This window comes from Notolepis coatsorum, assembly GCF_963971535.1.
Source record: "Notolepis coatsorum genome assembly, chromosome: 1".
In the NCBI taxonomy this organism is placed as follows: Eukaryota; Metazoa; Chordata; class Actinopteri; order Aulopiformes; family Paralepididae; genus Notolepis; species Notolepis coatsorum.
This window is the reverse complement of record NC_140165.1, coordinates 153,085,195-153,101,822: the sequence shown is the minus strand read 5'-3', so window position 1 is coordinate 153,101,822 and position 16,628 is coordinate 153,085,195. Positions and strand designations below refer to the sequence as shown.

General features: G+C 44.3%; 1 protein-coding gene across 1 annotated transcript in view; it reads right to left on the bottom strand.

The window, feature by feature from the left end:
• Positions 1-16,385, bottom strand: part of citb (citron rho-interacting serine/threonine kinase b) — a gene marked incomplete at both ends in the record, with an annotated part of 154,664 nt that extends 138,279 nt beyond the window's left edge. The window contains 2 exon segments of the mRNA XM_084307930.1: positions 11,947-12,066; positions 16,260-16,385. Coding sequence (XP_084164056.1) covers positions 11,947-12,066; positions 16,260-16,385 — 246 coding nt within the window.
• Between the last annotated feature and the right edge of the window lie 243 nt (positions 16,386-16,628).

Below are 16,628 nucleotides of genomic sequence, written 5' to 3'. Positions count from 1 at the left end.
CAGGTTGATAATCATCACGCTGATGGATGGAGACTCCGCACCTGCTGTCTAATCACCACACCACCTACAAGAAGACCAGGATCTCCATGCATCAGCGTCAGATCTTGGTTTATTGATGGCCTGGCAAGTATCTTGACATTACCTCCACTGCATATGTTTTTTTCGTCGTCATCGTCATGTTAACCTTACTCCCGTTGTGTTTTTGTGTATCCAGTTCACCCGTTCCATGATTTTTGTACGTCTCATGTTTTCCCCATGTGCTTCCCCTCGTTTGTTCTGTGAAGCCTTACCCCGTCTCTCTCTCCGTTGTCTTCACAGTTTCACCCCCCTGCTTTCCACACGGATACCCACCCACCAGGCTCAAGACACACACACACTGCACTGGAATGCGTTCACTTTTGCAATGTATTATTAAATGCCCTTCGGGGTTGAACTGTCTCCCGTGTTGTGCATTTGAGCCCACCTGTTACCGGTTCCTAACAGGTGGAAGATAATGTGAAGAGAAGAAGAGAGTGAAACCCTTGAAAAACTCACTCCAACAAACACACACACACATATACATTATACACGTGTCGCAGACACACTCCTGCAAGCATATACATATTCATAAACATCAAGCAGAAACACACACACACACACAAGCAGGTGTAGTGCAGGCACACGCAAGCAAACATATACACAAGTGAACACACACACACACACACACACACACACACACACACACACACACACACACACACACACACACACACACACACACACACACACACACACACACACACACACACACACACACACACACACACACACACACACACACACACACACACACACACACACACACACACACACACACACACACACACACACACAAATATCTTTCCCTATTGCCCTGACCTGCTTGCTGCTGCTGTGAGCTTCAAAGGAGGTGGGTGGAGCCACGTAAAGTGACAGCTCTACCATAGCCTCTTAGGATAGAATGGACCTGTCTCAAACCCTGCCCTCTTTTCTTGATCCTCCAATCACAACTGTCGCTTACCTCGGACAAACTTGGTTTGTCCGAGGTAAGCGACAGTTGTGATTGGAGGATCAAGAAAAGAGGGCAGGGTTTGAGACAGGTCCATTAAGCATTACATCACGTGCAGGAGTGGGTTGTGAGAATTAGACCATGCCTAGCAGCTCGGAAGTGCATCCAACTGTTCTCAGTAAGACACCCAACAAACTAAGACATCCAACTGTCTCTCAACTAAGACATCCAACAAACTAAGACATCCAACTGTCTCTCAACTAGGCATCTAACAAACTAAGACATCCAACTGTCTCTCAACTAAGGCATCTAACAAACTAAGACATCCAACTGTCTCTCAACTAAGACATCCAACAAACTAAGACATCCAACTGTCTTTCAACTAGGCATCCAACAAACTAACACATCCAACTTTTCTTTAGTTTTGAACCTACTTTCTATAGAACTTCATTCTTAGATGCTTCTATAGAAAGTAGGTAAAACAAATAAAAAAAAGTTTTCTTTGCCCTATATAGGGGATGGAAAAAAAAGTTTTCTTTGCCCTATATAGGGAGGGCTTTATTTTTTTTATTTTTTTTATTTTTTTAAAACCTACTTTCTATAGAAGCAGCTGGGAGGTGCGCTGTTTTAAGTGAGCGTGGGTTATTGAATTGATTGATTGATTTATTGCTAATTTTATTACTGTCCTCCTTGTTTCCAACTGGTTAAGTTTAGGCACTCTTTCGAAGTCGCTCTCTTTCGAAGTTGGTTAAGGTTAGAGTTTGGAATCAGGGCTGGTGGTCTATCGCCCTGCTCTAAAGACAAACTCTAACCTTAACCAACTTCGAAAAAGAGCGACTTCGAAAGAGTGCCTAAACTTAACCAGTTGGAAACAAGGCGGACAGTAATAAAATTAGCGATTGATAGATTGATTGCTAATTTTATTACTGTCTGCCTTGTTTCCAACTGGTTAAGTTTAGGCACTCTTTCAAAGTCGCTCTCTTTCGAAGTTGGTTAAGGTTTGGAATCAGGGCTGGTGGTCTATCGCCCTGCTCTAAAGACAAACTCTAACCTTAACCAACTTCGAAAGAGAGCGACTTCGAAAGAGTGCCTAAACGTAACCAGTTGGAAACAAGGCGGACAGTAATAAAATTAGCGATTGATTGATTGATTGCTAATTTTATTACTGTCCGCCTTGTTTCCAACTGTTTAAGTTTAGGCACTCTTTCGAAGTCGCTCTCTTTCGAAGTTGGTTAAGGTTAGAGTTTGGAATCAGGGCTGGTGGTCTATCACCCTGCTCTAAAGACAAACTCTAACCTTAACCAACTTTGAAAGAGGGCGACTTCGAAAGAGTGCCTAAACTTAACCAGTTGGAAACAAGGCGGACCCTAATACAATTTGCAATTAATCAATCAATCAATCAATTCGCGCAATTTTTATTTTGTTCCACAATGACTCATGACCCATCAATTACATCATCCAACATTGTTTAAGCAACTAACACATTCGCCGTGACAGAATCGTTTTTCATTTAGTCTTTATGACCCTATTGATCCATATCCTTTCGTAATGTTTACTGTCCGGCTTGTCCGCCATCTTGCTTTCACATCTAAAAACTCGCATGGCGGAGTGATAGTAATGCGGTTGTGGGCGGGTCCTGGGACCAAGAGCGTGGGGTTGTTACAAATACCCACGTGTAAGTTGACTGTTTCAGCCAATCAGAATCGAGAAATTTGCATGCCGTTGTATAAGAAACTAATCCACCATCCTTACCCTATCTATCTTTCTCTCACTCTCTCTCTTTATTTATTCTTTCCCCAACCAAACTGATGAAAGCAAGCCTTTCACTCATCATTAGATAGTCTTGTCCCGATAGAAGAAAAGCACTTCAAAATAGGAGCTCCTTATGCCAGTGATAGAAAGCAGATGCCTCACACAATATAAATATCAAGACATCAAGAATCTCAATATACAGTACAATAAACAATATACCATATACTGTAACTGCTGTGGATCCAGTGTTCTCTCCTCCAACTACACCCTGTCCCTACAGTTTCAGTAATCTTTCAGTAAACTCTCTTGATGACTCTGATGCTGTTGATCCAATACTGCATACTGTACATTCATCATGATAAACACTGGAGTCATAAGACATTGCGTGGAAGATGATTTGATTTAGCTGGTCTAAATTTCCTGCTGATAGGCACCCATGGGAATATTGTATAACAATAGTGTCTTAAACGATAGAATGAAATTACAATCTAGGAACATTAAAGGGGAACACTCAAATCCCAAATTCGAATATGTTATTTCCATGGCCTAAGACAGTTCAATCAATATTTGTGATCATGAGCTACTCCCAAAGCCAGAAACCAGAGAGGTGAGAATCAAACTTGTGATGTCATCATTTAAAGTCTGGAGCTGCTCCATTGATTGACTGATTTTGTGGACCCACAGAAAGTTTGTTTTATTTTGTATATCCAAATGACTTTATTCTATAGTAGTGTTCTCGGTTTTGAAACAGAAAATGTACCTACTGTATGAACTCAGAACATTCCCATATATAAAATCTTTCCCAATTAATTCATTGTCTATGGAGCAGTTTCAGACTTTATACTTGATGATATCACAAGTTTTAGAACTCTAGTTTTTGGATTTGGGAGAGAGTTGCGTATTTTGAATAATATTTCCTCTTAGACAAGAGAATAACATGTATGCATTCTGAAATTGGGCGTAGTTCCCCTTTAATTAAACAAGAATCTGTATGACGCTGACTAGGTTATATCAACTAATCTCGAGGTTTGCTTAATTCTTCCAATCCCCAATAAGAAGTGACAGGAAGTAATGTATGTCCAGGACATCATTGAATATATACTGTATATCTGCTGCGGTTCCTATAAGCTGTATGATCCAAGGCTCCAGCATCACGACAGCCTTCCCACAGCACCAGCACGCTCACCACTTCTAGGTATAGGGCTCTCGTTGCCATGGCAACCATTGCACAATATATTCAGTTCCTAGTAACCAATGCCAGCATACACTGAGGGAAACTAAGGGTTGCTTTTCCATTACATTTTTAAGATGATGTGCAGGGTGTCATCTTCCTTTCCTAAGATTGGCAGCTCTTGATCAAATACTGTCTCAACATGCACACAAACACACAGACACACGCACGCACGCACACACACACACACACACACGCACACACACACACACACACACACACACACACACACACACACACACACACACACACACACACACACACACACACACACACACACACACACACACACACACACACACACACACACACACACACACACACACACACACACACACACACACACACACACACACACACACACACACACACACACACACACACACACACACACATAATTTGGGTAATGGCTGACTGGGCGTAGATTTCTCCTGCTTCTCAGTCCATTGAAGGTATTCATCGTGCCAAACTGAATTATATTGACCCATGGAGAGACACTTTGAGGCACTGCAGGAGTACTGCCTTTCTTATCCATATTGGTCTGTCTGCTGCAGACTCTCCAGAACCTGATTCTGTCGGTGCTGAGCTATACTTTTTTCTGATTGGATGAGAGTTATGAACGCTTTTTAATAATACCAAGTCATGTAAATAGGGTATTGCACCATGCTGCAGGAGAGAGCCAGTTGTAGGTGTATGGTATGTGCCCACACACATCACGCTATAGGGGTCTCACGCCATGTGCCTGGTACTGCTGTGATGAGGGACAGTACTCTCTCCTCTTTCCCCCTCTCCTCACTCTCCCCTCACTCTCTCTCTCCTCTCATTCTCTCCACTCTCTCTCCTGTCATTCTCCCATCTCTCATGACTCTCTCCTCTCATTCTCCTCTCCCTCAGTTCTCTCTCTCCCCACTCTCCTCTTTTCTTTCCTCTCTCTTCTCTCTCCTCACTCTCCTCTCACTCTCCGCTCCCTCCTCCCTCTCTCTCCTCTCCTCACTCTCTTCTCTTTTTTATTTCCTCTCTCCTCACTCTCCTCTCCCTCCTTTCTCTCTCTCCTCACCTTTCTTTCCTCTCTCTCCTCTCTATCTCCTCTTTTCTTTGCCCTCTCTTATCTCTCTTCTCTTTCTCCGCTCACTCTCCTCACTGCCGTGAGATTTTTTTGTCTCTACTGTTTTTAGTTGTTTTAATAAAGAATATCAAAAGTCAAAGTCTCTCTCCTCACTCTGTCCTCTTTTTTCTTTCCTCTATCTTATCTCACTATCCTCTCTCCTCACTCTCTCCTCTCACTCTCCTCTCCCTCCTTTCTCTCTTTCCTCACTCTCCCATCTCACTGTCATGTAAATAGGGTCTTGCACCATGCTGCAGGAGAGAGCCAGTTGTAGGTGTATGGTATGTGCCCACACACAGCACTCTCATCTCCCTCCTTTCTCTCTCCTCTCACTCTCCTCTCTCTCCTCTCACTGGGTGTTTACAATTTTATTTTATTTCTTTCATATTCTACATATATAATTTTTGTTTTTTGTTTTGAATATATATTTGTTTTGTAAGGTTTTAAATTAGTACACTGATTTGAACATTGTAAATTGAGTTATGTTTTGCTTTTGTTTATTTATAATTTCTTTTCCATTTATTTTCTTGAGATCAATGATTTGTTTTGATTTTATATTATTTGTATTTATTTGCATGTTCGAAATAAAGATCACTCTCTCCTCTCATTCTCCTCTCTCCTGTCTTTCCTTCCATCTCACTCCTCTCACACCCATCTTTCTCCTCTCACTCTCCTCACTCTCTCCTCTCACTCTCCTCTCTCTCCTGTCTTTCCTTCCATCTCACTCCTCTGACACTCCTCTTTCTCCTCTCCTCTAACCTTACTCTCACTCTCTTCTCTCTCTCTCCTCTCACTATCCCCACTCTCTTCTCTTTATCTCCTCTAATCTTCTCCTCTAAATGTCTCCTCAATCATCAATCAATAATAATATTGACCACACGACCAATTCACAGACAATATTTACAAGATTGAAGATTGAAGATCTGTCAGGGTTAGTGAGAAATGTTTAGAGTCCTTATTGCAGTGGGATATATATATGTATTTTAAACAGGATGATTTAATAGGAAGGGACGTATAGTGCCTCATAGAAGGCATCCGCTGGAAGAGGTGGTGACTGGTGAGCAGGGTGAGAGGGGTCAAAGATTAATTTTTTACTCTTTTGACTGTGTGTAGCACTTGTGTCACTAACGTTACTGTTAGTGACACAAGTGCTACCTACACACAGTCAAAAGAGTAAAAAAGGACCAGTTGTAGATTCGAAAGAGGAGAGGAGTGATATACCCAGTAAAAGGAATGGTAGACCAGAGACAAGGTTATAACAGTGAACGGTATTTATTCTTAACAGCAGCGCTAGCTAGACAATTGCAATACATACAATGAGTAACGTGAGGTGGTGTGAAATATCCCTTTTTAGGTTCTTTCTCTAACCACTCCTTCTTTCAGGAGGGTTAGTTTGATATCATGTTATAGGTTGATTGGATCAACCCATTTGGTTCGGAACGACTCCTTCTCTCAAGAAGGTTAGTTCGGTATCAGGTTCTAGGTTGATTGGATCAACACATTTGGTTCAGTTCAGACGTCTCTGCGGTTATCACTAGCTAAAAGCTAGGTTTAAGGTTGAACATTTTTTGTGAGTTAACTCGTTATCCTTTCTTCTGCAGATGCAGATCAGTAAACTCTATATCTCTATATTGGTTTATAATTTCAGTAAACTCTATATCAGTTTATCATTTTCAGTTCGGTAGGTAAGTATTTAAACATATTAATTTAAACCTTTAAGTGTGCAGGGAATGCAAGTACCTTATTAGGTGCAATGACCCTTTAAACTCTTCCTTTGCAGGTGTAATACCAACAAAGTACCAATAGAAATATTCAATGTTATAGGAATGCAAGTACCTTATTAGGTGAAATTACCCTTTAAACTATCTTTCTTTACAGGAGAACCATCAGCGATTCAACTATAATCAATGTGTATCAAAGTGGTTCAAGTATCTTATCGGGTGCATTGACCCTTTAACTCTCACTCTATACAGGAGAGGTATCAGTATTCAAGTATCTTATCGGGTGCATTGACCCTTTAACTCTCCCTCTATACAGGAGAGGTATCAGTATTCAAGTATCTTATCGGGTGCATTGACCCTTTAACTCTCCCTCTATACAGGAGAGGTATCAGTACCCATATATACAATGTGCATCAATCAAATATCAAAATACAATATCAAAATACAAAAGGTGAAATCGGGTCAAAAGCCCTTGGAAGTCCTTGTGTTCAAGTTCAATCAGTTCGTATCATAGAAAAGGATAGTATGACCTTCATATCCTTGGAAGTTCTTGTGACTCAAGTTCAATTAGTTAGTTAATTCCTGATCCACTTCCTCACTGTGAGGAGTGAGGAAGGCAATTCACAATCCTACCCGATTGTTGAGGCAACAGGGGTAACAGATCAGGCTCCTGGGTATAGCCCTGATCTATATCTGAGGTTCTTAGGGTTGGCTCGCCATCTTGTGTCGGTCCGGCACACTGCCTCATCCCGCGTGGGCACACGTGATGAGTGGTGGTCGGTCGGGACTCCTGGGAACTCTTCCCGGGGATAGTAAAACCTGGCCTGCATAACACGCATTCAGAAAATAAAAGCTATTTATCATCTTTCATTGCTTTATCATCTTTCATTGCTTTTAGAATGGATAATCAATTAGGCAACTTTTGGCTATGCTAAGCTAAAGTAGGCTACAATGTCACAGCAAGTGGGAACATCCATTTGGCTTATGCTAAATTTGGCTAAAGTGCACTAACACATGGAAACATTCCATATTAAACTCTCAAAAGCAACCGAAATGTATATAGACCATGTTCTTATCATACAGCACATCAATACAATTATAAGTACTTCTGAAGTGGTTTCTTTCTAGTTTTCATTTAACCAAATTGAGCTTGGAGCTTCGCTATCATGACTCAGGGTGAAGCTACATTGTTAGCTAGCAATACAGTTTGCCGACGTAGCTCGTGTCGTGTGGATAGCGTTGTTAGCCGATTAGCATTGAGCTAGCGATATTACACATTCGACAATGAAACAGCACAATATTGATGAAACTCACCAAAACCGTCTTTGGAAGTGGTATGTTCTTTAACAGCAACAACCTTGTCGGTTTTGTAACTGGGGGAATCTTTTATGACTGTTTGATAACTATTTCGTGGTGCTACTTCATTCCGGTTCTATCAGCATTCAGTATCTGCGTCAGTCTCCGTCAATCTATGATCTCCTTCTGCGTAAGGTGAGGCGCGAACTGCTCACCTGATTGATTGATTGATTGAAAACTTTATTAACAGATTGCAGAATGGGTACAGTACAGTACAGCTCAATACATACAATTGTTAAGGGGATGCAGACCAGAGAAAGATTTTCGTCTTGTTTACATCAGGGTCCCCCATTTTCAATTCATCATAACATATATGACCTAACTCACTTTCTGAGGTAACTTAAAGGGGCAGTAAGGCAATTCAAAGGATTTGGTCAAAACGTTGTTAACCTCACATGAATATATAACCAAATAACATTACTGTTTATGTTCTTACTGTGAGGGCTGGCCCAGTACTGCTCGCTTCCAGGTGCCAATTACCATCACGCACCTGAGAGGAGTTCCAATCAGCTCAACGGGAGCCCTCTTATACACGGTTTGCTGAACATTCAGTGTCGGGTCGTTTTGGTCACCACCAGCTACTGCTTATTCCTCTTGTGTTGTTTCTCCAGTACGCCCTTGGAAGTTGCCGCTGTTACCTCTCTCTGCCTCCGTGGACCCGTGCCTCGTATTTACACTTTGCCCTTGGTGAGTTTTTGGAAGTCTATTTTTTGATGCTCTGATATCCTCATTTTTATTCCTGGACTCAATACCTTCATCTGTTTTTTGTGTGTTCCTTAACACTGAAGAATTGTCGCTTTGTTTTGGGTACTGGACTCTGCCTTGTTACTGGACTGCCTCGTAATCCCTACATTTCTATTAATGACATTCTCCATTTTCTTTTTCTCCATGAGTGGATTATCAATAAGCTGCAGAGCCACAGAGCCACAGAGCCAACTACTCTGCTAAAGGACATTCCCCCCGAATGCATTTACGTTATTTTTGCTCATTTCTGTTTGTGAAATAAATACACCCATAGTTTTTGGCTAACTCTGAACTACCTGTCTGTGTCATGCTGTTGGGGTTGTTTACAAACCATAACACTTACACAATAGCATTAACTGTTTATGTTTTTTTTTCTTCTTTTTTTATCTTTTTCTCCCTCCTTTTTCCTCCGATTTTTGTTAGTCGTTATGCCAATTCCCAATCACCTTCCTGGTCGCTGCGCACTTACCCCCCACAGTCGGTCTGGGAGAGTGCAGGCTATCACGTGCTTCCTCCGACACACATCTAGCCAATCAACCGCTTCTTTTCACCTGGCAGCGCGGACTCTCACTGAGAGGGTGTAACGTGTGGAAGGATCACACTACCCCCCCCTTAGATCCTATCCGCGCTGAGCAGGCGCCCCGACCGAACTGTAGGAGTCGCTGTTTACAACGACCCGGACCCACCCCGCCAGCTTTCCCACCCTCTAATACTGCCAATTGTATTAGTGTGAACGGCCAGCCAAGCTGGTGACAACGTAACTGTTTATGTTCTTATTCAATGGCATTAACTATTTATGTTCTTTTTTTTCTACTTTTTTCTCCTCCTTTTTCTGTGATTTTTCTCCCCATCCCAATTTACCTCTCGTGCCAATTCTCCCTCCCCTGTCCTGACCGTTGCTCGCATATGCCCCCCACTGGCCGGTTGTAGGGAGGATAGAAGCCTTGCATCACATGTCCCCTCCGATACATGTGGAGGCAGCCTGTCACATCTTTTAACCTGCCAGCGCGGACTCTCATTTGGCGAGGAGTAACATGTATGAGGCTCACACTGCCCCCGCAATTTTCCTGACTTTGCTGTGCAGGCGCCCCAACCGACCTGTAGGAGTCGCTGTTCACAACGACCAGACTACCACCCTTCGACTTCCCACCCACTAACTCTGCCAATTGAGTTAATATGACGGCCGGCCCAAGCCGGAGGCAATGCCGACAGCCGGATTCGAACCCGGTGTCTCTTGCGTTGGTGACGAGCGCAATGTACGCTGCGCCACCCAGACGCAACTATTTATGTTCTTATAACTAAATAGTTATGAATCTGAAACCTGGGTTACATGTGCATTTGTGATATAGTGATTCAACTGATGGGAGGGGGGTGCCAATAATCATGGATGATTTATTGACTATGCGTTGCAGTCTTTTGCATGTGCATCCATATTCACATACAGTACCACATACCAAACTGTTATGGATGAGGTGAGTATGCTCTCAATGGTGGTTGTGTAAAACTGAAGGATGAGGCTTTGTTTTACTTTGAACTTTTTGAGGTGTCTTAGGAAAAACAGTCTTTGCTAGACTTTTTATCTCCAGCAGTTGGTAGCCTGGGGGGATTATGTATTTGTGTATGTGTGTGACTGCTGGAATATTCTCTCTCTCTCTCTCTCTCACTCACTCACTCACTCACTCACTCACTCACTCACTCACTCACTCACTCACTCTCCTCACACTCCTCTCCTCCTCACACCTCACATGATGGCGCCTCAACCTCTGGGATGGAAATTGTATGTCCTAAAACTAAATTATAAAAGCCCCACCAGTGCCCCCTAGTGACTGTGTCAGCACTATAGATACTATTTGGGGGGTTGCTTGGTTGGTCAGCGTGTCACAATTGACAACAGACATCGTATTAATTGACAACACCTTGCATGCAAGCCAGCGTGGCACCTGGCAGCCTATATATTAAAGGCAGCCCAAGAGTGCTTCCGCGAGGCAGCCCAAGAGTGCTTCCGCGTTTCTCTGATTGGCCGCGACGTCCCACGTGACAACGCCTAGCACGCCCCGCGGCAGAGCGGAGCGGCAGAGCGGCAGCAGCGCATAGGTTGCCGCGGCATTATGTATTCCTAATCCCCCCTGTTTTAACATCAATGGTTAGCTCAACTCGTTCCTCAGCTTGCTGTGGATCCTGCGGTCAGTTGGTGACAAGTTTGAATCACTTCAATTTTTTTCTTTTTTTCTTTTACGTTTAATTAATTGATCATCTCTCTATATAAACGTAACTAGCGTCTGTCTTTCTTTCGCCGGTTAAGTTTAGGCATTCTTTCGGAGTTGGTTAAGGTTAGGGTTAAGTTTAGGCATTCTTTCGGAGTTGGTTAAGGTTAGAGTTTGTCTTAGAGCATGGCAATAGAATGCCTGTCTTTCTTTCGCCGGTTAAGTTTAGGCATTCTTTGGGAGTTGGTTAAGGTTAGGGTTAAGTTTAGGCATTCTTTCGGAGTTGGTTAAGGTTAGAGTTTGTCGCAGAGCATGGCAATAGAATGCCTGTCTTTCTTTCGCCGGAGCAGCAGCCTATTTCAGCTCTGCCGCTCTGCCGCGGTCACATGGGCGTCGTGGCCAATCAGAGAAACGCGGAAGCACTCTTGGGCTGCCTTCAATATAGACACCACCTGGCATTGATTGACAACACAGCCCTTTGAATGACATGCTTGATGTCTCAATGTGACCAATCGCAAGGCAGCAAGCTCAAGCCCCACATGGGGCTTCTACACAGCCATTCACAGTCAAAAACATGCAACCTCTGTACAACTCAGATGACTGATGTTAAATACATAACATATGTGAATTGCTAATTCATTATTATGATGTTGATGAGGCGAGGAAAATGTTGTACTTCTGAATGTAGTAGGTTCAATAGATTAACCCATTTCTACTAGTCTTGTCTTCGACATATTGCATATTATCACCTAGCGACAAATGTGCTCATCCATCCCTGCTGATGTCCAGTGTCAAACCATCCCTACCTGCTCTTTGATCTCCTGCAGCTTGTTGCTCTGCTCCCGGATGTCGTGGAGAAGCTGCAGCGCCTTGTCATCTTCCTGGGACACCTCCATACGGGCCTGCTCCAGACTGTGCTTCAGACTCTGCAATACATCAGCAGAGATGACCTGTCAGAGATAACTGGGACACACACACGCACACACACACACACGCACACGCGCACGCACATGCACACGCATGCACACACACACACACACACACACACACACGCACACGCGCACGCACACACACACACACGCACACACATAAAAGACAAAGACTCATTCACCCCACTCACTCTATTGTTTTTTCAGATATAACTTAAAAAGGGGACATGCACTGCTATTCCTTTCGCTATTTGGGCAACTTTACACAATTCCTGTGAGTCTATGGAACACATCTGTAACGTTTTTTTTTCATGTTTTGTATTTCTAATCAAGTACTCTAAAGCAGCATTTTTCCACTTCAAGATTTCAAGCTGTTTTGGGTTGGGCTCCGCTCATAAGCGCAATGAGTGACAGTCACCCACAGTCTGCACTGGCAGACCGAGAGAGATATAGAGAGATAGAGGAGGGGGATACTAATTAATTTGGCGCGGGGGGGGGGGGGGGGGGCATAATCCCACGGGATAATGCATTGGTAACTTGTTTCAAATGACAATATATACCCCTGTGAATATTATTGCACGGATTGGAATACGGTATTTTGACAGTGATATGTGAGTGGAGAAGCTCCATCCCCGCGTGCACACACATTTACACACACACTCCCGCGCACGGGGCTGGAGGTTGTGTGTAAATGCTTGTGTCCCTCTCTCTCTCTCTCTCTCTCTCTCTCCCTCTCTATCTCTCTCTCTCCCTCTCTCTCTCTCCCTCTCTCTCGCTCGCTCTTTCTCTGCTGTTTCTGTCGGCACCCGCGCACGTCAACCCGTTTGAGGAAGTAATTCCACTCGCTCTGTTGTTGAGCGAATTGTTGATTGTGGGCGGTGACTACAACCAGTGCCTTACTCACGTCAGCAAAACAGTCAAATCAGAATGGATTAGTTGAGTGAGGGAGGATCTCATGAACTCGAGACTAGACTGATGAGTCAAAATGAGAATTAGAGACACAGACCCCATTGATATAAACCCCCATTGCTAAACACTGGAAAAGGCCATTTATAAGACACCTTTAAAAGAACATGCCGGCGGTCGGATGGCGTGGCGGAGATTGCGCTTGTCACCAATGCAAGAGGCTGCGGTCTCGACTCCCGGAGTCAGCATTGCCTGCGGCTTGGGCCGGTCATCATACTAACTCGTTTGGCTGAGTTAGCGGGAGGGAAGTCGAGGGTGGTAATCTGGCGTTGTGGACAGCGATGCCTACAGGTCAGGTCTGGGCGCCTGCTCAGCGAAAGGCAGGAAATGGTGAAGGCAGCGTGACCTCCCACGCGTTACGCTTTACCAATGAGAGTCCTCGCTGCCAGGTGAAAAAAGAGCCACTGGCTGTCTCCACATGTGTCGGAGGAAGCGCGTGGTAGACTTCAGGGTTCCCTTGTACCGACCAGTAGGAGGAACATGCGCACAACAACCAGGTAGGGGAGGGGGGGAATTGGCATAACAACTAAATTGGGATGGGGAGAAAAATAGAAAACCAGGCAGAGAAAAATAGGAGAAAAAAAAGAAAAAAAAAAGAAAGAAAAAGAACATGCCAACATTTTGCGGACATGGCCGGTTAACCTTCGGGAGAGGTGTTAGTTGGACAATGCCTAGGCTAACCGGTCATGTCCGCTTCCATTCATTGTGCTAAGCTAGGCTAACATGCAGTCAGGGCCGCCTCAGGGGGTGTGCGAGCAGTGCGGTCGCACAGGGCCTCGCGGGAAGGGGGGCCTCGCAAAATAATTTTTTTTTTTTTTATTATTATTATTATTATTTTTTTTTATTTTTTTTTGCGAGGCCCCCCTTCCCGCGAGGCCCTTTTTCACCACAGACCTAAAATCTAGTTTTGCTTATATGCTTATATATTTCACATTAGACACGTTTGTAGAATGTGTCTGACTTGTTCCTGGGTCTGCAGTGACATACTATTGGTTTCAACGAAGGGAGCTATGGGGCTCTGCAGCAGACATACTATTGGTTTCAACGAAGGGAGCGGAGTGGTTACTTACATCGCCGGCGTGAGTCAGCTGCGTTTGACTATTTCGCGCGTGCAGCTTTTGACTATTATGCTTAGTTATGCCAGCCAACTCGAAGAGGTCGGTCATTATCAGTCGGTCGGTCACCAAGGAACGTTGACGAAAGGCGGGACAAATGGCCGGAGCCTTGTCATGATGCAGTCGGGATATAGCCATGATGATGTCGGCTAGTAGCTAGCTTAGCTAAAGGCTAACTAGCGTTAGCTAACCTAGAGACATGCAGCCAAGATGAAGAGGATGGTCGTTTGGCAGATGAACTTCGTCAACTCCACGCGGTTGTCTCCATCCTCTTGGACGTTTGGTGAGTTTTTAACCTATTCTATTAACTCTATTCTATTCCCGCCGTGGACATCGCTCTCTCTCTCTCTCTCTCTCTCTCTGGAGCTAAACTGGCCGACTAGCTGTTGTAGTACTACTAGTAGCTAACGGTGTATGGCCTGGTGTCAGCACCTGTATGTAACCGCATAGCTTGCTTCTGCGTTAGCTAATGGTTAGCGATAGCCTGGTTGAGCTAACTGTTAGCCAGTTAGCTGTTTAGCTTCGACGTTAGCTGCCGGCTGCGCTCGGCTGGGAACGTTCGTTTGATGCTATCAGTTAGCCTTGAGTTAGCTGTTAGCTTGTGCTACGACCATTGACATTAGCCGTGAGAATAGCAGGGGGTTCTGGCACTCTGACTACGACATCATCTTTGACAGAAGATGTAGTCGGGCCTGCACCATGACAAGGCTCTGGCCATAGCTTATTTTTGTCCCGACAGCGAGAGGCCTTTCGTCAACGTGGAGACCTGTGTTGCGGCCTTTCGCCCTGCGTTCCTTGGTGCAGGTAAGATTAATGAAAATGTCATGACATTACCCCACTCTTCCTTCCTTCCCCTCCCGAATGTTTTGTTAATAACGATGTTTTTTTCCAGGCAAAACATATGCTACTTCACAACATTTGGAGATACGACATGTGCTGTGTGTGAATGTCTTGGTCGTTTGTGTAGCTTGGGTAGCGTTGGGCCGTTGGCCAAAGCTGTGTGTGGCCTGGTGTCACAGTACCTGGCTAGCCTATTTAGCTGATGTCGGCCATTGGCTCCTTGCTGCTTTGGTTTCTCTGGTATAGACCCTCTTCTCTTTGGATTTAAGTGTTGATCTTTGTCCTTTTGGATCTCTCATACATGCTCTCTCTCTAACACACACACACATGACAAACACACATGCTCTCTCTCTCTCTCTCTCTCTCTCATACATGCTCTCTCTCTAACACACATGCTCTCTCTCTCTCTCTCTCTCTTTCTAACACACACAGTCTGCCTATGGCGGCCTTTCTCGATGGCTAGGCTGTGCTCGCTGAGTCTGTACATAGTCAAGGATCTTCAGTCACAGTGCTCAGGTATTCTGCCACTGTGTACTCTCTGTTTAGGGCCAAATAGCATTTCAATTTCTTTCCAATGTGTCTCTCTCTCTCTCTCTCTCTCTTGGATTTAAGTGTTGATCTTTGTCCTTTTGGATCTCTCATACATGCTCTCTCTCTAACACACACACACATGACAAACACACATGCTCTCTCTCTCTCTCTCTCTCTCTCTCTTTCTAACACACACAGTCTGCCTATGGCGGCCTTTCTCGATGGCTAGGCTGTGCTCGCTGAGTCTGTACATAGTCAAGGATCTTCAGTCACAGTGCTCAGGTATTCTGCCACTGTGTACTCTCTGTTTAGGGCCAAATAGCATTTCAATTTCTTTCCAATGTGTCTCTCTCTCTCTCTCTCTGTACACTGTATATTGACTGTAGAATGGGAGCTCTCTCTCGCTCTCTTTTGCTATATGTTGACTGTATCATGCCCCGCCTCGGGCAGCGCTATTATTTAAGAATATGTTGACTGTATAAAAAAAAAAAAAAAAAAAATGTAATTTTTATTTTTATTTTTTTACCTTTTGGGGGGGGCCTCGCGTTAAATCTCGCACAGGGCCTCGCATTTCTCCCAGGCGGCCCTTCATGCAGTCAAATAGCTTTCTACTGAAAGCACAGAGAGGAAATTGGTATCTATCTTCTTGTCTCTCTCTGGAGAAGACGGTAAGCTAATTTCTCCAAATGTTGGCGTGTTCCTTTAAGGCTCAGCTAAAGCGTCTTCAGGGCCACTCACACTGCACTCAGTAACATAGGTGGCCAGGTCCTGCTCCAGGATGGTCCTCTGCGTCTCCGAGGCCTTCAGCTCCACGTCCTTCTGCTGCAGCACTGACTCCAGGTCTGACATCTTCTCCTGTTCCATCTGGAAACAACCACATCCAACAGGAGGACTGTGACACCATTATGCTATAACAGCCATTCCTAACATACAGCAGTGCAAGTGAATGACAGTGTTCCATAAATAGCTGCCGATAGTTTCAGTGGAGCTATCCAAACGGTGAGCAGAGTGAGCGGCATTGTTATAGAGTAGCTAATGATGGGCGGCTACATGGTGCAGTGGGCAAGGCGCTCACCACGAATACTGGAGACTGGGCTCGAGCAGGTT